General features: G+C 43.1%; 1 protein-coding gene across 8 annotated transcripts in view; it reads right to left on the bottom strand.

Moving 5' to 3' along the window:
• Positions 1-102: 102 nt before the first annotated feature.
• LOC140947858 (kinase D-interacting substrate of 220 kDa B-like) overlaps positions 103-24,685 on the bottom strand; it is a 47,025-nt gene continuing 22,442 nt past the window's right edge. For 7 of the 8 annotated variants that reach the window (XM_073397062.1, XM_073397061.1, XM_073397066.1 and 4 more), the window contains 13 exons: positions 24,507-24,605; positions 23,752-23,850; positions 23,163-23,261; positions 21,504-21,602; positions 18,774-18,872; positions 18,340-18,438; positions 17,067-17,244; positions 16,136-16,303; positions 13,528-15,512; positions 12,469-12,540; positions 10,766-10,965; positions 9,815-9,879; positions 103-2,363 (listed from right to left, as the gene is read on the bottom strand). In XM_073397062.1, coding sequence (XP_073253163.1) covers positions 1,003-2,363; positions 9,815-9,879; positions 10,766-10,965; positions 12,469-12,540; positions 13,528-15,512; positions 16,136-16,303; positions 17,067-17,244; positions 18,340-18,438; positions 18,774-18,872; positions 21,504-21,602; positions 23,163-23,261; positions 23,752-23,850; positions 24,507-24,605 — 4,623 coding nt within the window. In that variant the 3' untranslated portion in view covers positions 103-1,002. Of the gene's footprint in view, positions 2,364-9,814; positions 9,880-10,765; positions 10,966-12,468; positions 12,541-13,527; positions 15,513-16,135; positions 16,304-17,066; positions 17,245-18,339; positions 18,439-18,773; positions 18,873-21,503; positions 21,603-21,842; positions 22,331-23,162; positions 23,262-23,751; positions 23,851-24,506; positions 24,606-24,685 lie in introns of those variants that run through there. The other variant, XM_073397068.1, reaches the window with a different exon arrangement.

Here is a 24,685-nt window from a genome sequence, read left to right as displayed (position 1 = left end):
TTTCCTACGGTTTGCCTCCGCTAAAAATTGCTCACGATCTGAATGGAAAAAGCCATGTGGTCATTTGGCATTTACATGCGGTATCACAAAAACACACAAGCGTTTAAAGATACTTTTCATTGTTCATTCCATCGAAAGGCAAACTAGAAACTGCAGAGAATTCGCTGACATAGACGTTTTGCCTCTCTCCATATAATATTCGATTCATTTACAGTTCAGTCATATTTCATCAATACGTTCTCAAGCTATAAATTAGCTCATTACGTCACATAATAAATAAATAAATTCTAAGAATGAATACAATTGAACACGATATTCGATTCTCACCAAGAATCAATACTTTTGATTTCTAAGCGGTCAATAACCGCAATAAAATCGAAAGATGAACTAAACAAAACTTACTCCTATTACTACAATTACAAAATAATACAGGATAAAAACAACGCTAAAAAATTGTCGGCAATAAAATTACGATTTTATAAGCAGAGCCTGCTATACATATTGACAAAGTTGCATCCACGATTCTATCCAACATAAATAATGATAATAATTAAAAACCCGGAGGCCACAGACTAGTTAGCAATTATCGCTTTCTAAATTTATTAAACAAACCCACTCTTTTAGCTAACTGTGATACTGCTTTATACAATAATCTCTCGCCTTGCGGTCACCCCAATAATACGGACAGCAGCTACATCCCAGGCAAAAATAAATTACAGACATTTGACTAAAGAAACTCCCGCTACTACTGACTCTCGCTAATAAGTTAGTTTTTGACAAGTTGAATACCCCCGCCCCCCATGCAATGTCTTTAACATCAACGCGAACCACTGTGTCCGTCCCACTATTTGGGAATTGGTTTCCGAGGAAGCATGGTACGTTTTTCTCATCTGCGCATGCACAGCCCAGCCCAGTGATCTTTGAGAAAACACCACTGATTTTAGCTGGGTGTCAGGAGTATTAAAAGCTGCAAACATCCACCAAAGAAAACTGACAATCTTCTCACACACAAGTCTCACTTTTTTGGTCGTGTTCTTTGCTGTTTTTAACCTCGACGTAAGTTGGCTTTGCTTTTGGCGCGTAAGATCGGAATTTGAGCATTCTCTGCTCATGCTCGCTTGTTGATGATTTAGTTTTGGGTCGACGCTGCGGTAATAGCGGCTCATCGCTTTCCTCAATCGACGAAACCCCCTCGTCTACCTGAAATCGAGACATAAGCGGCACCCAAGGGCAGTCCTCTTGGTCAAGAGTTGAGCTATCCTCGATGGACGGGGGTGGCGGTGGAAAGTCATTTGAATCACGACTAACACGGTTCAAGTCTTTCTCCTCTTTAGGAGTTTCAGGGATCAAAGGATCTGTTGCCTGGTTAAAAGGTTCGTGTTCATCGACTGTATTCGCCAGCGGATGATCTTGAAACGCTTTCACGAATTTTGGGGGGTGCTCGATAGTGACAATATCTGAAGAAGAATAAGGCCGCGCTACACTTCGGGGCTCTGGTAACGAATTTTGCCGAATCGAGAGACTCGGCGTTGATCTCTCGTGACTGAAATCCACTGAGACGGACTGGGGAAGAGGTGGTCGAAATGAACCGGAACTGCTACTACTGGTACTTTTACTTCCGGAAGTGCTGTTACTCCGTTTGACGGTCACGGCAGCCTTGATTGGCCCATTTCTTGCTCTTGTCAACACTATAGGTGCAGGGCGACCAGCCTCCGCGGTGTCTTCGGTGACAAAAAACAGCGAATTGCTGGATGTTTTGCTCTCTCGCACGGGATCAATTGTTTGTAAAGGATGAAGGTTCTCGCACGTGCATTCGACTCTAGGCGTAAAATTGCGTTTCTTTCCCCACCCTAAAGCTGTGCTTGTTCGCTCGACACTTAAAGATTCGTTTTCAAGGTCAGAGCGTTCTCTCTGATCCTCTGACTCGCTGAAAGTTATCAAATCTGTGCCGCACGGGGGAGGTGTAGGGAGATCCTCGTCGCTATCATCGTCAAATACAGCGGGGGCCTCGGGCTGAGGCGGCAAATTAATATCGTCTTCAATAGAAATAAGAACATTTTCTTGGTCAATTTCACTGTGCTTCAAACCGAAATTATCCGTCACGTCGCTTGCTCCATCCTCTTCGTCTTCATGGCGAAACACCTCGTTGTGTTTCGCAGTGCTTTCCTCTTTATCCAATTCAGTCTCCGTTGTGCCGACAGTCTCTCCATTATTCTCCTCCTCATTGTCAGACTCCGGTGCCGAGGGAGGCTGGAGAACTATATCCGGGGCTTTCGATGAAAGAGTCTCTTGGTGAACTTGTTCCGGTGAGTCTGCATTGCTCCGACCAGGAGCGGGCAGCGGGCTGATGTGATCCCATGGACCTGCAAAAGGAGGCCAAATGAAATGGGGTCTAAAAAACGATTCTTTTATGGGGGTTATACCCTGGTTATATTGTTAACCAACTGCCTCGCTATAAGGAAAGGTTGGTCCCGGGGCCATCTAACACAGTCATTTTAAGGCTGAGCGAGAGAATGGGTCGGTGTCGGGTCGAATTGCATTATGGCACTGTTTTACAAACGCTTTCACTTTCTTCTTTCTTCTTCAGGAATCTGGGTCATAATTCGTTCCGCAAAACAGGCCCATATGTAGAGAACTGGAACTAGTTAGAATAATATCGAAAAGGACTGGCTCTAGCCAAGATGATGTAATCGCAAGATGGCGGAAAACGCCACCGACACGTATTAAAAGAGTTAGAAGTTTGGAGTAATTTGTGGTTGATTTAGGCGTGTAGTCTAACAAAATTGGCGACCCTGCCAGGACTTGTAACCCGACGAAGATGAAACACTGGATGGAACGTTTCTGGCGATCGATTTTGGTATGTTTTTGAGCCTATTTGTGTCTCTCATCGCTTTGACCACGTGCTTCCACTGCCCGCCATTGTCAATCGGAAACATCGGAACTGAGGCCTTGCCGATGATGGCAGAAGATCTTCAATTGGAATTACAGTCTAGCATCTATGCCGCGGACTGGAGCTCACTCGAGCGAATGGCCAAGTTCTTCAAAGTTGAATATGAGGGAAAAACAAAATTGTTTGTGGCGAAACGTGTTGCTCTACGGCTCGATGATGAAATTGAAAAACTGAAGGAAGCCGAAGTCGTGCCGTACCTCAAGGACGTAAAAGAAATGCTGACAGAGAAACCCCATGGCATCAAGAACGATGAAGAAGATGGTAAGCCAGTTCTAAGTGATTCAAAACCTCCTCCCGTGGCGAAGGAAGATCCTGTTCAAAAACTACTAGCGACTAGCGCGTTACGTAGACAGTTTAAGATCAGTGGTCAAATTGGGGAACCCGAGCAGAAAGACAAAATTAGTTTTTCTTCCCTTATGCGTCAAATTCAAATGGGGTTGGCCCAAGGTTATGGCGAGAGTGAAATTGTTGATGGTGTTATTCGCTCAATTACACCTGGCATGGTACTTAGGAGTTACCTCGAAACTTACGAAGATTTGACATTGGATCGGTTAAAGAAAATTCTCCGTAGCCACTATGGTGCAAAGAATACATCAGAACTCTATCAAACACTGGCATCCCTATGTCAGAGCCCAAAGGAGTCACCCCAGGCATTTTTGATGAATGCTCTTGATCTGAGGCAACAAATCCTGTTTGCATGTGGTGAAGAAGAAGGTGAAATATCCCTACAGTATGACTCTGGACACATACAACGTCTGTTTCTTCGGTCAGTAGAAACTGGTTTACAGGATGAAAGTATTCGTGCTAAGATTCGCCCATTCCTGAAGGACTCAAATGTGACAGATGAAGTGTTGATGCAACAGATGAGCATGGCTACGTCAGCAGAAAAGGAAAGGGACAAGAAGCTTAAGAATAATACCAAGACCAAACAACCACCATTATCAGTGTCTGCGGTATCTGATGGCCCACCTAAAGAAAAGGAAGGAGGCAAGAAGAACAGCCCTCAGAATGATCTTCTAACAGCTATAAGTGCAATCAAGTCAGAAGTCGAGGCATTGAAAAGCGAGGTCAGGAAGAACAGCAATCAAAGTGTACCTCCAGGCAAGTGGCCAGAGAGAAGAAGACCACCTTTGTGTTCAAGCTGCCTCGAGAACAGAAAGGAATATTGCAATCACTGTTTTAAGTGTGGGAGCGAATCTCATCTGGCAAGGGGATGCAGGAAGCAGTTAAACAGGAATCGACTGCTCCCGCGAGACAGGAAGCAGTCGTAAACCCACCAAAGTCTCACCAATGTAGCCACTGTTGTAAAACCGGAGTAGAGCATGGACAACTTAAAAGATGTAGTCAGTGTCAGAGTGTATGGTATTGCACCACGCGATGTCAAAAGGGACACTGGGCTGAACACAAGGTGTTGTGCCAAGCAATAAGTCATCTTTCTGAGGCGAGTACAAGTAAGTCAAAAGAGTTTGTAGACCCAGCCTGTGTCAGTCATTTAACTCCAAGTGAGCATGCTAAAGTTATTGGCCTTGTTGGCAGGAAGTGTATGGTGAAGTGCTTGCTCAATGACTATGAATGTGAAATGTTATGGGACACTGGTGCCCAGGTTTCAATAATATCAGTCGACTCTGTCCAAAGATGCTTAGGACAAGTAGCCATTAGACAGTTGTCAGAACTCTTGGAGACAAGCCTTAGCCTAACAGCAGTGAATGGGTCTCAAATACCCTACATTGGGTGGGTGGAAGCCAGAGTTATGCTAACTCCTCCTGGTAGTGATAGCAATCAAGAGGAACTGTTAGTGCCTTTTCTAGTGACATCAGAAAAGTTGGACTGTCCCATTTTGGGATACAATGTCATTGAAGAGTTAGTAAGTCAGGACCAGAATCCAAACCCAACAATTTACAAGAGTTTCCCTGGAACAGATAAGACAAAAGTAGATGCCTTGGTAAATTTCATTCAGAGTTCAAGTTCAGATGCCATTTGTAAAGTGAGGACGGGAAGGAGAGATGTGGTGATACCAAGGGATAGCATGATAACTGTTGGCTGCCGTGCAACTACAGGACCAGTAAACAAGCTAACACCAGTACTGTTTGAGCCAAATGAATTGGCACAGTTACCAGAGGGTTTAGAAGTTAATGGAACTTTGTTAAATGTCAAACCAGGAAAGTCATCTAAGGTACAGATTGCTGTACACAATGGGACAGACCATGATATTCTGCTTAAGAGTCGCACCCCGTTAGGAGTCCTTCAGGCAGTCAAATCAGTGACAACAGCAGATGTTAGACTGAGTGAATGTAGAACCCAGAATGACCAGCAATATTTTGAGAAACCTAAACCTCAGGGACCCACCACCCCTGCTGAGCAGCAAAACAAAGAAAATGAAAACCCACTTCCGGCAGTTGATCTCGGTGATTTGGATCATGACCAGCGGACTGCAGCTGAAATGATGCTGAGGGAAGAGTACGAGTCATTCTCATCCAATGAAGAAGATATTGGCTGCATCCCTGATCTGGAAATGGAGATTAATCTGCATAATAACCAGCCAGTGCAAAAGAAGTACACGTCAATTCCTCGACCACTGTATCCGGAGGTGAAACAGTACATTGAAGACCTTCTGAACCAGAATTTCATCACTGAATCCAAGTCCCCATACTCCTCTCCAGTTGTCTGTGTTCGCAAGAAGGATGGGTCTCTAAGGCTATGCATTGACTATCGAGAACTAAATCGCAAGACTATTGCTGACAGACATCCCATTCCTAGAGTCCAAGAGACCTTGGATAGCCTTGGCGGAAATAAGTGGTTCAGTGTACTTGACCAGGGTAAGGCGTATCATCAGGGGTTCGTAAACAGGGACAGTAGAGCAGCGACAGCATTCATTACACCGTGGGGGCTATATGAATGGGTAAGGATCCCATTTGGATTGATGAACGCACCTGCGAATTTCCAACGGTTTATGGAACGTTGTTTGGGTGAACTAAGGGACAAAGTGGCTATACCGTACCTCGATGACATCATAGTATTTAGTAGGACATTTGCAGAACACATCGAGCATCTGAGAACAGTATTGCGAAAGTTACGAGCACATGGAGTCAAGTTGAAGCCGCGCAAGTGTAGTTTGTTCAAACGCGAGGTCAAGTTTTTGGGAAGAGTTGTGTCAGGTGATGGTTACCAGATGGATCCAGGGTGTGTACAAGCTATCGAGAAGTTAAAGGAAGTAACACCCAAAACTGTTGGTGAAGTAAGACAGCTTGCAGGAATACTAAGTTACTACCGAAGGTACATTAAAAACTTTGCTAAAATTGCGAAACCGATCTATGACTTGCTTACCAGCACAGGACAGGATGGACAACAGCCCTCAAAGACGCCAATCGTTTGGGGAAGAGAACAGCAACTAGCCCTCGAGAAGTTAGTGGGACACCTCAGTAATCCACCCATTATGGCTTATCCAGATTTCTCAAAAGCATTTACTCTCCACACCGACGCAAGTAAAGACGGTCTCGGGGCAGTGTTGTACCAAAACCAGGATGGGGTCATGCGAGTTATTGCTTATGCTTCACGAGCGCTGTCACCAGCTGAGAAAAAGTACCACCTTCACGCAGGAAAACTTGAGTTTCTTGCTCTAAAATGGGCAGTGACTGAACACTTCCGTGACTACCTTTACTACTCGCCAAAGTTTACTGTTTTCACTGATAACAACCCCTTGACATACATCCTAACATCAGCGAAACTGAACGCCACTGGTTTACGGTGGGTTAATGAATTAGCCGACTTCCATTTTGAGATCAGGTATCGACCAGGAAAAGCCAACGCAGATGCTGACACCTTGTCTCGTATGCCAATCAGTTTTGAGGGCTATATGAAAAGTTGTTCGGAAGTAGTTAATCAGGATGTTCTGGATGCTGTCACATCTTCAGTCCATGTAACTAACACCCCCCAGACCGCCTGGTTGTCATCTCTCACCGCAGTACACGACATGTTAAAGGAAGAGCGTGTAGACATTCCAACTCTGCCACGTGATGAACTTGTCGCAGCTCAGCAAGAAGATCCATCAATTGCTCGTGTTTTACAGTTTATTCAAATTGGAAGGCGTCCCACCTATCAGGAAAGGCAGCAAGAGACAGCTATTGCCCGACAACTCTTACACGAATGGAATAAACTGTTTATTGCTGAAGATGGAATCCTTTATCGGAAAACTGGGTGTGGAGACAAAATGGTTTTACCCAAGAAATACCACAAAAGGGTGTATGAAGAGCTACACGAAAACATGGGGCACTTGGGTGCCGACAGAGTAGTGGAACTAGCTAGAGAACGCTTCTATTGGCCGTTTATGAGAGCAGACATCACCCATTATGTCACAAAAGTGTGTCGTTGCCTGAAGCAACGTAAACCCGCAACTCATGTCCACGCACCACTTCAGCCTATCCTCTCCACAGCACCTTTCCAACTCGTCTCCATGGACTATGTTCATCTCGAACCAAGCTCGGGTGGATACCAGTACATATTGGTAATCATGGATCACTACACCAGATTTGCCCAAGCATACGCCACCCGGGATAAGTCTGCGAAGACCGCTGCCAACAAACTGTATAATGACTTTATCATGAGATTTGGGTTTCCAGGAACCATTCATCATGACCAGGGCGGAGAGTTCGAAAACAAACTCTTCTACAACCTTGAGAAACTGAGTGGGATCAAACATTCGCGGACAACCCCCTACCATCCACAAGGGAATGGGCAGGTTGAAAGGTTCAACCGAACACTTCTATCAATGCTGAGAGCCCTGCCAGAGAAACAGAAATCCCGTTGGCGTGACCATCTCAATAAAGTAGTCCATGCATACAATTGCACTCGCCACGACTCTACTGGATTCTCACCTTTCTATCTACTATTCGGTAGGACGCCAAGGCTACCCATCGACCTAATGTTTGGCTTGAAACCTCCAGAGGGATATTCTACATACCCTGAGTATGTTAAAAATTGGCGAAGAGCCATGAAAGAAGCTTACGAACTAGCCTCCGCTCATGCAAAGAAAAGTGCAGACATGGGGAAACAACAGTATGACAAGAAAGTTAGACATGCCACGCTACGTGAAGGAGACCGTGTTCTTGTGCGAAACATGACGGAGCGTGGTGGCCCAGGAAAGTTACGCTCTTATTGGGAGCAAGAAATCCACGTTGTTACTCAAAAGAGGGAGGATATGCCAGTTTACGAGGTAAAACCAGAGACTGGTAATGGAAGGACAAGAATTCTGCATCGCAACCTGCTGCTACCATGTTCCTTTCTACCTGTTGAGGTACCACCTAAGCCATCCAAGGGTCGTCGCACGATGCCCAGGACAACCCGAAGACAGCAGGAGCTACAAGAGAACACAACCAGAACCACTGATGAGAACATCCCTGGGTTAACACCTGGTCAACTTCAAGAATTTTACGAGTCTACGAGGAATCATACTGAAGACAATTGCCAAATTGTTCCAGAGTTAGATGAACACGACACTTACCCTTGTCAAGTTGATGGTCCAGGCTCAGAGGGAGAGGCTGAAGACACAGAGCAACCAAGTGGTGCGTTCGATGATGAAGCTGTAGATGGTGTACCTCTAAGACAGTCACAGCGCGTAAGCAGACCACCCCTCAGGATGACCTATGATGCAATGGGACAACCCTCCTTTCAACCCAGTTCCACAACAGGAATTCGCGGCATCACAGCATCATATCCACACCAGTTATGGCAGCCTGTCCCGGTATCATGGATGGTGCAACAACCTGTCTTTCAGCCCTTCAGTTATTTTGTACCTTTCCCAGTACACGTTCAGCCGATGTATCCTGTGCCTGCGTGGCGTTACCAGCAAGCCTGGTGGCATTAACTTGAAGAGAAAGGAACTGATTTGGACCAATTGAAATTACGTTCGTTTTAGATAAGACGGATAAATGTTTAGTATAGTATAACTCACATGTCGTTCGTTTTAAGAGGTACAACCTTGTTTTATTAGGAGATTTTTTTTTTCTCGATCTCTACATGTTCTTTGTACGGGCAAACAATCGATATAGGCGCGTTATCGAACAGTACAGTGCAGTAAAGATAACACAGTAACATTTGGGCAACTTAAGCGAACATTCTGGCCTGATCAACCAGGATAACTTTGTTGACCCAATAATGAGATACAAGAATACGAGGAACTGTTACACGAGATAACCCACAAGAGACTATGGTCTATCCGTTCATGTTGAGGACAACATCTTTTTCCAGAGGGGGAGAATGTAGAGAACTGGAACTAGTTAGAATAATATCGAAAAGGACTGGCTCTAGCCAAGATGATGTAATCGCAAGATGGCGGAAAACGCCACCGACACGTATTAAAAGAGTTAGAAGTTTGGAGTAATTTGTGGTTGATTTAGGCGTGTAGTCTAACACATATAGTGCGATTTGAAATGGACGTCTTTGAGCACATTATTGGGCATTGTTTTTGCCTGACTTTGCAGGCAAATGTTCTCATGGATATTCTATTATCCATGGTAGCATCAAGGCATATTAGCCCTTTCACTGCCAGAGTGTTTGATGGAGTTTTGTAAGGTGACTCTAACTTTTGAGTCTATGGACGAAATCCTATGATGTGACCATTCAAATGAAAGCTCTCTGCCTGAACTTTCACACAATGCTATTTGTTTCTCAAAATTTTAGAAAATGAAATTTTCCAAATTTGGTCGAAATTTGCCTTTGGCCACATTTGGCAGTGAAAGGTTAAAAGGGATCTAAGGCCTCACTTCCGGTTGAAGCGCGTCGCCCAACTTTGCTTAAGCTTTCCATTTCTAGCAACGAACGTTCATCGAGTAATTTTCAAGTGAAAGGACGAAATGTAAGATTTCTAACCTGAAGATGTCTTGAGAAGCTGGCAGTTCATCTCTCCTGGACTGACACATCTGTTACTGGAGTGACTGGAAGAAATGACCAAGGACAAGCCAGGATGAGTACATTGGGAATGGTGTGCCGAACACGAAGGAGAGATAAGAATATTCTCAAATGATCGAGGACGGGTTCAGATAAATACAGTACCATCAAATGGTGAGAAACCAAAAGGCGACAAAAACGTTTACAGTTAAATAACGATGATAAAGAACACAAAGAGAGAGGTGCAAACAGGAAGACTACTAGCCAGCAATGATTTCTAATGACGAAGGATTGATGATCGAAACTAAAGAATAGTGACAGAGAGTTACACTATTTCAAAAAGCCACACAGCGGACTAGCCTGATGGAGTTTTCTTCCGATAAACGCATCCTGCGACAATTCAGGAGATTGTTGTAAATCCGTCATGATGAACCATGTGCCTGAACTATTTGACAGCTACCTTCTTTAACTACCAGAAGTTTCAAAAATCGCCGGAAATTTAATCGACGGCAGCGAAAACTATAACTGTTCGTTGAATTTTTCTTACTTCAGAGATCGCATATTTTTTTAAACCTTAGCAAACCCTCAAGTTAAAACTTAATTTGCGAAAACGTATCAGTCATCACTGAAACGTAAGCTGCATGAGAATACTGTCCTTAATAAACTAGTGTTATATGTGCCCTATGATGTATCAATGGAGTCTGAATAGCATTCTGAAAAGAAAAGATGCATATTCTAGGATCTACCCTCGGGCTGCCAGAGACATTTTTTTTTTTTACGCGGTTTCCGGTTACTTCTAGATTAAGTCTTGCCGCTCGTCTGGCCGACCGCCGCATGAACGCGAGAAAAGCAACTGCTACCTATGGTGCTTAGCACCCAAAAGAAGAGAGAATTGAATCTTACAAAAGAGAAAACACGTAAAGAAGCACGTACCACGCGCAATCTTGGCTGGGATTTCTGGCCTCCAATACCCATGCGCGGAAAAGCTGCCAATCACCAAAGGTCATGTTCATGATTTGTCCCAGTTCATTCAGGTCACAAGCAGCCAACACTTTACCGTTGATATTGTTCTCTGTTATGGTGGCTTGGTAAGTGGAAATCTGTTTCTGGCCGAGGCCCTCCAACTCAGCTACCTGAAAGGTATAGGTTATATTTTGGTAAATTTGAAAAGGTGACCGTGTAAGTACAGTCGACTCCCGATAACTCGAACCTTCAAGGGAAATCGAAAAAGGTTCGAGTTATCGGGAGTTCGAGTTATCGGGAGTTCGAGTTATCGGGAGTTCGAGTTATCGGGAGCTCGAGTTATCGGGAGTTCGAGTTATCGGGAGCTCGAAGAAAATACCCTGGAGTAAGGAAAAAAACAGTTTTTACTGCACAGTGAGTATTCTAATCACATTTAATTGTAAAAACGTTGAGTGAAAACTGAAAGATACTGTTAGATTACAAATCAGAACGTAAAGTAACAAAACGTTGCCTAAATAGAGCATGCATTTTACTTTTTGAGAAGTAAAGCTATTTCACGTTAGATTTGTGGCAAACAACATCAGCCTTCACTATCGATCCACTAGTAAGCTATATGCCTACAGCACGTCAATGGGAAATTCAAAATTCAATGTTTCGGAGGCAGTACACTCTTTTTTCCCGACTTTTGAGGGCTCAAAACATGGTTCGAGATATCGAGGGTAAAATTATATAGAAATGATCTGAGGGGAAACAAAAATTACTTCGAGTTAGCGGGAGTTTCGAGTTATCGAGGGTTCGAGTTACCGAGGGTAAAATTACAGTAAATGTATGACGGAAATCCAGGGGAAATCGATTTTGGTTCGAGTTAGCGAGAGGTTCGAGTTAGCGAGGGTTCGAGTTATCGGGATTCAACTGTAGTAATTTGCCAGTAAGCATAGTTGATGTACAACCACCAATAAGAAAAGAGGGCAACCTAGTTCCCACGGATTTTCTTATCCCCACCCATTTCCTAAGGGAAAAGCCCGGAAAACAGGGTTGGAAAGTGGGATCTTCCTGTTAGCTTAGTGAAGAGCCCCTCACTAAAAGTCCATATACTATGACTACATGTTGCCTTTTTAGGCGGTGGCCACTTCATGCTCTCGCAGGATTTTATATAGAAGGGGCCGCGTGAAGAGCAAAATAGAGCCCCGGCGTAAAAAAAAGGTGATGATAAAAATGGCGAGGGAACACTAATGCGTATTTTCGATTCCTCTCGCTTTGTTCTCCACTCCGCGCTTCTTCCCACTATTTTATTACCAGAAAAACGCCCCTTCTCGTTAGTTTTAGCGATCATTGCAAATTTATGATCTTTAGATCGCTTTTACGTTCACGCTTGTTAGTAATACCAGCAATTCGAACAAATCAGTGGGTGGTCAGGTGCGTACTTTCTGCGGAACGTTGGCGATATAAAGTTAGTGTATCAAGCGACGTTTCACACTCAGGGTTGCCACGGACACCTGAATTGCTTAGGCCACTGTCAACCTTAAAAGACACCAGTTCTCTAACTCACCAGTTCGATTGGTCTTCATTTGCTTTTCTCTAAAATAACAGCCCACAACGCTGCCCAAGGTAAATCAACAATATACAATAAGTGAAAACCTTGTGCAAATTTTTCTTTTAATTTTACTACTGACCTGCTTACAAACATCCTCGATCGTTAAAGTAGCTATGTCCGGTTGCTTGTTAGAACTTGACGTGGCGCCGACCTAACGTTGGGAAAGAAGTATTAGTACAGATAAACTGAAGAATTTCTTCTCGTGGATTCTTTTTAGCCTAAGACAACAGCCGACATTTCGCGACGCCATGGCAACTGGTTGCCCAGCAAAGGACGTCGAGGGAACGAGCGCAGAAATTCCACTATGTCACCGCCCAGAAATGGGGGGGCGCTTCTGATTGGTCGTGACGCGAGGATGACAAATAGATCGAGTTTTTGAAACGTCATTGGAGTCTTACTGAAACTGCACGCCCGAGCCCGTTCCAGGCATTTAACAATTAGAGACCTTTAGATTCGAGGACAAGGGGTGGCTACGAGGACTCGATTTAACTAAGATTTAACTTTTAAGTTTTTTCGGATATTCTTACAAAACACCTCGGAGAGCTTCTTTTTACTTTTTTTTCACCAGCTAGAAAAGTGAGCACGGTTATTTGTATTGGAGGATTTTTAATTGGTAAGCACGTGATCGAACCAAGATGGCTGCAAACTATCAGCGAGAGTATTCTCCATACCCTAATTTATTATTACCTCACACTTATATCTTGGACTCCTCTATTTACTTAAATGGGACGGTGACCAACACGAAAGCCTCGGCTACTTTGGTCACTGTGCACATATCAACAAACTTGTATATTATATTTATTTTTCATCATTTGCTAACCCACTGATTCTGTAAGCCATCATATACTGTATCAACTTGAATAGCGCGAAATAAACTTGAACCGTGAACTTTGAAGGTGGTTAAATCCTCTCCTGAGCGCAAACTGTTAAACTTATAATATTTGATAACTTGTTTCCGCCACCACGACATTCTCGCTAAAATTTGAACTTTCACGACGACTATCACGTTTTCCCGCCAAAATGACGCTGGCATGGTTCACGCGCGCGCACTACTTAGTATTAAGAAAATCTCGTCCCCGTAGACTAAGAATCTAAATCTCTCTATTTTCTGTCGCGTAAAATGCAATTTCTTAATTACCTGCAATGCTGGGTAGCCCTTTCCCAAGCTTCCGGTGTCTGATTTATTACCAGTCACGGAACCTCCGGACTGCAGACACTCCACCATCTGTCTTCGTAAAGACGGATCCAAATGCACGGTGCACGGCAGAAAGCGCCGTACGTCGGCCGTACTAAGCAGCGGAAAATGACTGGCAAGAAACGTTTCGAAATACACTGGATCTCCATCCACTGCGCAATCAACTTCATTGATCACAGGCATGGCGGACAACGTAGCTTCATAAAGATCTTTCAAAGAAACATTGTCTTTCAGGCGCGTGTTAGTGTCTTCAATAAGAAGTACCAGCCATGAGGTTTTGTAGGGCCATCCATCTACAACACTCACCCAGGCAGCAAGCCGCTTCCACGAGTATTCAATACCGCGGGCGCGCAGCAAGCGGCACGTCAAGGAAATAATATTCATAAGGCGTTTTACACCAAGAGGATTTACCGTTTCGTTATCAGCCAGGACTTGAGCAAGATCCGTTGAAATCCTGTGCCTTTCCTCGAGCTCCAGCTCTCGGTCCAGGAGCTTTTGATGATCCAAACAACGCTCTTCCTCTTCTCGCGAAGGCTCGTACAGCATGGAGTGATGCAACTCTAAATCCGGGTGCATACGACTCGTTAACCCGCCATTGCAGTTGTGCAGGTCACGTGATATTCTCTGGGGTACGCTACTTTCGGTACCGTAATCCAGCATCTCCCCATCCCACTCTAGCTCGTCTCCGATGACGCTCGTCGACATCCTCTCGGGCGCCGCCGCCGCCCCCGATTGCGAGTGTATCTCACCTCTTAGTTCCTCCAGAAGGGTGACTACCCCAGGGGGTAGTACACCGGTATAATTTGTTTTGGGTTCAGGGAGGTAAAAAGGAAGTTGAACAATGCTTTTGAGGTAATCCGAAGCACTGATGTGCGACTCACGCAAGATACTGCTGAAGCTTTGATCGATAGCGCGTATGATGACCCTCGGGTCTAGAGCCATTAGTATGATAAACGGTGCCTCAGGGTCAGTAAAAAGCAAATTGACAGAATCAAGAAGCTGCAGGACTTTTGACTGCTCCGAATTATCCAATCCATCGATCAAAATCACAACTCGGGTTTGATGTCTTGTGAATCCATCTACGCAGTTCACTAAGTCCGTCAACAATTCCACTTCTTGTTTAAGAGCATGTATGAATCCCTCTTCCTTTAGTCCTAGCTGAGTTGCTACAACCGAAATCCTCTTTTTCTGCGAGAAGACCAGCGAGTACAAGATAGAAAATAGCGTGGGTAGGTGAATCAGCACAGCCACACCAACAATCGACGCAGACGCAATCTCGATCCCTGTGATGACAGATCCACCACTCGTTCCGTAAACTTTGAAAAACACAACTCCTATTATTCCAAGCGCCACAATAGCGAGGAAGACGGTAAAGGTGGGCAGACAACAGCAGCAGCGTTTCCAACGCGCCTCAGTCATCGACGTCTCATCGTATTCCGAAGGTTGAGAGCGAAACACTCGATATAACCTGCTCACAAAAAAGCCAAATTCATTCTCGACGACATCGCATAAATTTTCAATCATTCCCACCAAGGAAGCTGCCTCGCTTCCGCTGCATGTTAATTTGCTGAAGTCTGTGAAAAGAAAGCGTACTGGCATGTTGGGTTTGGTTATGCCTGGACATGGAGGAACACAGAACACAAGCTGACACAACAATTTTACTGTCGACACCGCGTTTGTGACGTAACCGCCGATACCGCAGGACGGTTCGCCGCGGTTATAGCGTCTGTCTGCTATATATGCGCACAAGAATAGAAGGTAACATGCTAGAAATATTCCGACGCCGACACCAATTCCAGCAGCGAGGCTAACAGATGCTGAGAGAACAACACCAATAACTGTACATAACACCAGAAGAAGAACAAATATGAAACGAGAAAAATGAAAAACCGGCCTCAAATCTTGATGGGCAAACTCGCGCATCTCCTCTGTAACAAGACAAGAGAAAAAGAGACAGTCAGCTTCTCCGGACTATAAAAGGTCAGGGGGGAGGGGGGGGGGGGGCGGAGAGAGGTAGGCTCTGGGTATAGCTGAGAGGAAATGATGCATCATTATGCTATTACGACTGAGTTACAAAAAAAGTTACCTAGCGTGCTTTCTTTAGGCAAATCCGGATTTTTCCAATCGAACGCAAACACTCCAAAAGGCGCATTTCGTGCGCATCGGTTGACCAAAATTCCATGTTGCAGAAAGAACTGGTTGGCGAAATTTCTGAACGAAGTCTAACTTAGACCGCGGTTTAGGAAATCTTTGGATCTGCAGATCTCTTCATTAGTGGGTCATTCTTAGAAGACAAATGTTTTTCCAGTCTACGCCATATGCTCTCATGAAACTGTTCACAATAAAACGGTACTAACATAATAGCGTTTGGCAAACTGAAAATGGCTTAACTGAAAGGGGGTTTTTGTTAAACACTGGCTAGCCCTTTAGGTCTCCCATCCTCACCTTATTCCAACCGCCGACATTTTAGAGGATTGGAGTGGGAATCCGATAACAACTTATTTTTACTGATGTCATACATCGTGGCAATAAAACTTTTTTCAAAAATTACCTTGCAGTCTGCGCAAGACAAACGACTTGCCGCTTCCCCAACGGGCATACATTCCTACAGTCAGCGGCATTGTGAGCGAAGGCTCACAGAGAACGTCCGCGAGGGCACTGGTGTAGATTTCGTATCCCATGACTTCTTCGCTACACTTTTTTCCCGGAGTAAACAACCCTGATAAGAGGCAAGAGGAGGAGAACACTTGTTAGAACGTAAAGAAAGAAAAAACATGTCTATGTAAAGCCAGCCATAAAAACATGAAAATGAGTTCACCCTTTTAAGTCCCCATACTGACCAACATCAATTTTCTCCTAACAATATCTATATGTTGTCAAGAGAAATGGTTATGAGAATTAATCAAATGATCACTAAAGAGAAAATGCTTTGATTTTTTTAATAACCTCTCCCAACTTATCTCCAAGGAAATGTATGAAAGTTAGTGTGGAGAATTTGTATGTGGATACTGGGGTTTAAATGGTTAATGAAATCATCCCAATAGTACTGATAAGCTCATCCGGTGAAAAGAGACTACTATCTTCGATTGCAACTACGTTTACAAACAGAGATTGAAATAAAAGTCAACTCTCTCTTAACAGACACCCCCTTATGCCGGGCCACTACCTAGAACGGGCATCTAGAACTGACCCTGCCGATCTTAAGTTCGCCGCTCGCCACACAGAAGTTAGGCTCGATTTCATCCGCTCTCCTAAGTCCGGTCTGTAAGTGCAGGCTCATTTTCGTGAACAGCGGTCGGTTATTGAGCCTACACGGCAGTCGCGCGCGCTGAGGCGCGCTCTACTGTCTCAAAATAAATAAATGAATAAAAAAAAGAAATACGAGACTGCTCACGGTCTGTCGTTTCCTTGACTCTCTATAAGGAAGACACATGAACAGAGATAAAATTAGACATTTTACCAGTAAACTACAACAGCCTTACCAGTTCCAAAGATTTGTGTCAATAAGCTATGCTTGTGCTGCCTGTCAATGTTGTACGGAGTTTCCCCAGCTTTGTTCGGCCGATAAAGAAGACGAGCGTCTTTTGGATTCCTCAACAGAAGCTCACAGATCCGTCGGTATCGTCCTCGTACTGCGATGTGGACTGCGGTGTCTCCTCGCTTTTGAAAAAACAATATGTTATTAACATAAATAGATCACACGTCATGTCTTTCTGGCTGTCGGAAATGGAACAAACTGTTGGAAGAAGAGAAATGCCTTAAACGTTTTCATAACACTTGACATTTCTCACTGTTCCCTTTAGTTGGGTGGAGCCCCAAGTAAGGAATAAAAACCGCGATTTCCTTATTTGGTTGGTGTAAACATTGCAATTGGGGTCTATCAAATACACATGCATAAATCTTTGCAACAGCCTGGTAACGTTATGAACCTATCGCTTGTCGACGCGAATGTGACAAAGTGGGAGTTTTGTTGGTAAATAAGGAGCTTAACCCTTTAAGCCCTGACAGTGATCAGCGTCAGATTTCTCCTCGTAATTTCAATGCTTTGTAACACAGATAGGGTACGAGAATTAATGACATATCACACAAGTTTGATTCATATTTTAACAACTTCTCCCTACTAGTTCTATAGGAAATGTATAGGGAGTAGTAAATGAGAATTTTAATTTTGATATTCGGTTTTAAAGGGTTAAGCATAGACGTCTTTGAGGACGCACATCAACGGAAGGTGACTATTTGTTTGCATTCTTGGGCAGTGGTTTTGACCGAATTTTCGAGAAAATTGCCCCCTATAAGAGTAAAGACAATATGAATAGTGTCGCAGTGCATCAACAGGGAAAAGACCTGGCTTCCGATTAACTAGCGTCGGTAAATAACGCCTTTTCCTTAAAGCTACAGTAAAAAGATCAACAAAATACGTGCAACTTGCTTTGCAACATTGTTGCCAAACGAGCTGAATAGCGATGTTGCGCGTTTAACTACCTTCTTTCGAACGTGTCTTGCAGCAAATAAGGTTGCAAGATTTTTTTCGTGGGTGGTAAAACGCGCCACATCGCTATTCAACTCGTTTTACATCAATGTTGCAAAACAAATTGATCGTTTTTCGTCGCCCATTTTACTGTACCTAACTAAACAAGGAACTGGTCCTGTGGCCTCGCTTCTTACACACTTGCTTACGATCGGGGGACCAAATACGGGAATACGCGCAAAAGACTTATGCTGCGCTCAGTTCTGTTATATACTGAAATCACTCACCTTATCAGCTACAGCTACACTAGCGCCCTTTTCCAGCAGAAGAGACACGATACCAGTGTGTTTCTTCTGTGTTGCTCTAAGGAGAGGGGTCTCACCGTCCTGCAGTGGAAAAGAAAAAAATAATCAAGACCTCTGAGGCGAGTAAATTGCCCTGGATATTTTAAATAGAAAGCTTCTTTTATGTTTTCAAACAGCGCAATTTAGGTGAAATATATGATGTATTACAATCGTTACCCTCTTATTTTAAAATATCACCACCAAGGATGAAATGTCATTGCACATCCTAGTATTGATATTTTGTGAATGGAACTCTAGAGCCATGGTATTCTTTTAGTTGCTTACAAAACCAAAATTAAGATTGTTTTAACGTTAATTTTGCGCAAACCTGGTCTTCAAAGTGTAAAATAGCAGAAGGTCGCCAAACTGCAGCTTACCTTGTTCGTCGTTTCTGTGTTGGCTCCGGCGTCAAGCAATTCTTTGACAATCAAGATGTGGCCCTTTTCCACAGCGTGAAATAACGCTGTCTTTCTTTCCTGAGTGGAGATAAAAGTCGTATCAGACTTCATTTCTTACAGGTGATATCAGAGAGGCAGTTTCAAGTCAAGCACGCAGATAAAGATAGTTATCTTTAGAATTCGTTCAGAATTTTCAGCTGAATTTTCGTAGGACACGGTAAAGTTTACCATAATTTTAAGAGCGACTTGACGTCAACAAAGCAGATGACGAACAGTTTTGTCTCAACAGTCACTACTTTCAAACTCGTATCACGGCAGTCGTGCGTTCAATCGCAGTTGGCATTTTACGACCTTGAAAAAGAAACACGCTACTGATGGTGTGTCATCGAGAAGAATGTTATCGATCAGTTCCTCAATACACTGTCCCATCACTCAGACGCTATCAAAACAACCACTGATTAGAAATATTTGTCTGGTTGCGCAACGACACGAAACTCTATCAAGACAAGTTTCGAGGAAAGTGTTTAATAACGATTCGCGAGGACGCAGAGGTAAAGAAGTTTTCGAAAACGATAAAAACTTCGTCAGTATACGTACCTTGCCTCCCCTCCCTTTAACGGTGACTCAAAGTATTTTTACAACTAGTTGTAGCTATACTAGCAGACTAACTTGAAAAAAAAATCTGAACTTATTCGATGAGCAGAATGACGTTATTTTCCGCGGATCATCAATTGCGTTTTTAGCCGACGTCACACGACCCTTCAAAATTTACAACCGCAACCAATAACATGCATTTGCTTTTAATTGATCAGTACATGTCTCGGAAGGTAACGTGTTTCAAGGTGACATACTCTACTTCAAGAATAAATCAGTCAGTGTAATGAGTTGGCCAAAAATGCCCAAAAGGAAGACTGAGCCATCGTGTACAACATAATAAAGAAACCACAAGAAAGTATTTCACGATTTTATCAAAAGACTCAGAATCGATCAAAAATTAAAACCGCCTCAGTGTGTGCGGTGTAGCCTCAAGCATCAACACAGCTAAGTATACTCCCCCCGATTTCATTAGAAAGAAAAAGAGCAAAACACCTTGGGCACCTCAAACGGCAGGCCAGAGGAAAAAAATTCATCCCAAAAACGACTGCTTGATAGCTTTGAATTCGGGATTTCATCCAATCCAATCAGAGTCAAGAAAAAACTTTACTGTTGTAGAGTTGTTACAAAATCTTTCCTATGATTACTGATAAGTGATGTTATAAAATCCATTATCCTTTTTACTTCAGGTCAATCATGGGGCAAGTAAATTATAATTTGAGTTTTTCAGTCCCTATTGAGAAGGTACAATGGAGTGTCGCCATTGACATACCGCCGCTGGTCAGGCGATCCTTTTTCTCTTTTTTTTTTTGCAGGTTGCTCCTTCTACGTTGGATGAGATGAAATCTAAAATTCTTATAAAATTTTGAGGTGGAGCACTCCACATCATACGTTACTTTGTAAATTTGTTATATGAAAGAGTTAATGAATTTGTGTTATAAAAGAAAGTAAAGTAAATATTTTCTCTACACAAACGGCACTCAACAATGAATGGGACTGAATACTAATGTACACACCGCTACTCTTCTTTGTAAGTAACACAACAGAATATTCAGGAAAGGTTTTACCTCCGGTAATTACATCAAACATGTAAACATTCTCCACAGGCAACCAACGCTTACAAAACCACACGTTGTTTCAGTGCTCTTGAGCCGAAAGTTAAGGGGCTCAAAATTTCGAGCAGGAACGTTCCAACCTTAGTAGAAAATTTTAGCAGTAGATAGTCCAAATGGAGCGATATAGGTAGTTAATTTGTTCGACTTTTCTCGCATTTCCTGTCACAAAAAATAAAAAAAAAACTTACGTTTTCACTTGGAAAAACCTTAGTCTCATCCGCTATGTCACAACCATCCTAAATGGTTTCCTCAGAACACTTGTATGGAAATACGTGTACAAATTTAGCTGCCTACAGAGCGTGACGCCCAAATATGAAACGAAATCAGATAAGTGAGACAAGCAAAGCCGGGCAGCAGAACCATAAACAAGAACAGAGCAAAAGTCCCACTTGAACAACGGACATTTCGAGAGCACCGTTACTGGACAACATTTTCGCTGAGACAGGCAGCGAAATCGCCATTTTCAACTGTGTTTTAGAGAAGGCGGATAGCGACCAATAATCTAAAGGGCGGTCAAAACAATACTCAGCAAAGTTTTATCTGTTTCTTCCACAGGCGGCAAAGATTTGATGATGCAATTTACAAGACCAAAGACTGACCTGGCGAAGTTTCCGCTGGTGTTCATATGAGTTGGTCTTCGCGCGGAACAGCGACGAAACATTAGGTACAGAAAACATTACTCTAAGCCACCGGCAAGCCACAGAAGTTTGTTCCCAAATAGGCGTTTAACTCACAAATCACTACTCTTGTTTGTGCCAGCAGGTGTCGGAGAGTGCAGTAGTGTAAATTTTAAAGCAAACATTCTGCATAGAAAATCGCACAGTCGTGCTTGTAATAGCCATAGGAGGTCACAATGCTCTGGACAAGTAAATAAACATCAGCTATTTCTTGATTTTAATGTTTTTGCTTGAAAGGGTGACCTACTTTAGGAAGAATTTGTCGATCAATAAGCGTGTTGACATTTCAGTGTTAAAGTTTATGCTATAAAACAGCCATTTACCCCATCCGCGGCCTCGATATCTGCATATTTACTCAGTAGAGTCCGAACCACCTCCAGATGTCCATCTCTTGCGGCTGAAATTAGGACGGTCTCGCCTTCCTGAAATCCAAGTGAATTGAACACTGTGTTAGAAGGAAGGAAAACGGGTATCTTTATAGAGCTTCACGAAAGACAACTATTCTTTCGTTCCACCTCATTATTTCAATCAATTAGAATTTTTTTAAAAAAGAAAGCAGAGAAAAGAGCTGAAACACGTTACAAAATTAGGACACGCAGATTTAAAATAACGGAAGATATCGTCGAATACTTTCGAACACACAACTGTTTTAAAATACTTACCATAAGTTACTCAATAAACACTAACAAAAGTTTTTTCTTGTCAAAAAGCATTCTCAAGTCACTCTAAACGCCAACAGAAGCCACAGAAAGAAAACAGCTTGTGTCCGCTCCAGGCACAAATGTTCACGTTCTAAATCACTATACCATGACATGTCAGATTTTATCAACTAAAATGTTCGCTATTAACAATGACAAAAACTACACATCTGTTATCTTCTTAGAATTAGGTACTTTAACTTAAGGCATTTTTAAACTTTTCATTGTTTTGCATTTTAATATGAAAACGCGAATTGCTATTCTTGGTTTACAGAGAAAGACGTTTCTGCGAACAATGAAGAACAGAGATTGAAAAAGACGTGACAGGCATATTTTACGAGGCTCTTGTGACATTTACGGCATGCAAGTGAGACAGCCAGTTGGTTCAAGAATCTCCCGGCATCTTCAAGATGTTCTTTATTTGCCTTACATCCTTTTCATTAAATTTCTTAGGCTTAACATAAGATAATACTATCAAGAAACATAAGGTCGGAAGATTTTAAGCAAGCTCCCTGAGCATTTTGTAAAAATCTTCTTCTCGCATTTCGATCCGCTGAGACGCTCGAACGTTCAAGTTTCATATCTATTCAGTGACTTTGCAGGAAAAGTAACGTCATCAGATTTATGTGGTGTCATTATTTTTTTATGACAAAAATAACCTGCAATAAAAGTTTACACTTAATTGTAGCCAAGTAATAAAATAAATTAATGAACAGTCAGAATCCATCAAGATATTCGCCATTTACGCCAACTCGTGACAAGAAAAAAACAAATTCAATTAAAACTGTAAAACTCAGCTGACAACTGAAGAGAAAAAAAAAACGGTTTGCGCACAACTTAAGATGCTGCTAACATAAAACACTCCCACCCCGGCCGGGCGTGAACCAGATCATGACAGTTTTATCTGTAGTTCGTCTCAAATTCAGTCGGCAAAGTCTCGTACCAACACCTGATGAGTTCTCGATTCAGTTGGCAAAGTTTTGTACCAACATCCGACAGGAGCCGATGAGTTCGACAATCTTCCAGGCGGGAAGAATAGAGATTCTGGGAACGATGTTGTTTCCGAATTCACCTCATTATTTTTACTTAGCAACGCGTAGAATACGACGAGCTCAACGTTAACGAAGCCTCTATAGATCTATCGATCACTGGTTTAAAAGTACAAGAGAGGAGTTTGGTAGCGTCCCCTTCATTGTCGGTTATAGTTTTGATCAGAATGTGTTGATGAAAAAACCGAAGAAACAGCCATGCAGAAACTGACAGACGGATAACAATTTAACTTACTTTGTCCGGCAAGTTAAAGTAAGCTCCCCTGGCGAGAAGCCGCTGTACAATTTCTTCATGTCCATGTTTAGCAGACCAGGCTAGCGCCGAGTTTCCTTCCTGTCAAGTGTGTGAGAAAGAAAAATGACGTTAGTTAGTCTATGCTAGGCTTAGCTAGTAAAATTCGAGCAACAGTGTAATCTTCTTTTCATTAAGTTGCAATGTTTCTTTTGTTATTTGAACTACGTTAACTGGATTTCGAGTCGGCGGAAACCACGTAAAAACCCCAGGGGTGGCCACTGGATTAGCTAATGTCCGACTTCCAAGGTTCTCAAAATCTCTTAATGCGCCTGCCCCTTGGGATAGAAAGGCCGCCCACCGCAGTTCCCCAGGAAAGAAGAGCGCAGTTGGAATTGACTGATGTATAATGAAACTGCTGTGTTGTAGGGAAATCTGTATGGTATGCAAGTGTTTGACTAAGCTAATGCATGTCGCTAGTACAGTGGCGAGAGCAATAGAAGTTACGAGTTAATTAGTCCTCATCATGAATACAGTTCTTAAACAAATGCTCTACCATGTCTTTCTAGGATGAAGAGTGAGGACTGTTTACCTGATCTGTAGCATTAATATGAGGATCTCGATCCAACAGATAGTCGACAACCTCCGTGTATCCACCTTTAGCTGCCATGATTAATGGAGTCCAACCTCGCTGAAATAACAAATAAAATTAAACATTTAAAACGACAAGCGGCAGGACTGTGCGGCGTCTTTTAATTCACTGCAATATATGAGTCCATGCTCTTATTAACCAATCACAAGGGAAATCAAAAAAAGTAGCAAACTTGTTTCCATGTATTTTCCCGCGTTTTAAGTCAGCTCTATGTACTATGGGAATGCTTAGTTTTTATTGCTTTCTTTGCTAGATGCTGGGATGTGATTGGTCTCTTTGGCGGATGCTGACTTGTGATTGGCTTATTTGATTGTTTGCGTCAGTTGCAATCGGCCCACAATCTTCGAATTTGCTGTTATGGGTACACATATTTGTAGCTGATAAACTGAGACCTGCGAGCAAATCCGAAGACTTTGTGCCGAATGCAATTTTTCTTGCCCCTCCCTCTCGCGTCCCCTTTTACGTGCCGCTCGCGCGTGACTTCGCACGAAAGCTTGCTTGCAGGCCAGAACGATCGTAGCCTGCGTAGCAGGCGCTAGGAAATAAATGGGGGCAAGAAAGAACGGGCGCGCGCGAGGAAGACACGTGTGTCTCCCTCGCGCGCGCCCGTTCTTTCTTGCGCCCATTTATTTCCTAGCGCCTGCTACGTAGGCTAGAACGATCGCAGTTCAGTAAGTAACAATAGCGACACTTACGTTGCTTGCAGTATTGACGTTTGCGTTGCTACTGAGAAGACTTTTGATAGCTCCTAAGTGGCCCTTCCTACAGCCCCAAACTAAAGCTGAGGTCCCAAACTACAACAACAGACAAAAAAAACCCAATTAACAAATATGTAAAGAAATCCTGGTACAGATCTCGCTTTATGCTTAAACAG

Source organism: Porites lutea, chromosome 9 (assembly GCF_958299795.1).
Source record: "Porites lutea chromosome 9, jaPorLute2.1, whole genome shotgun sequence".
Lineage (NCBI taxonomy): Eukaryota > Metazoa > Cnidaria > Anthozoa > Scleractinia > Poritidae > Porites > Porites lutea.
Note: the sequence above shows the minus strand (reverse complement) of the source record. Positions and strands in the feature narration are given on the sequence as shown.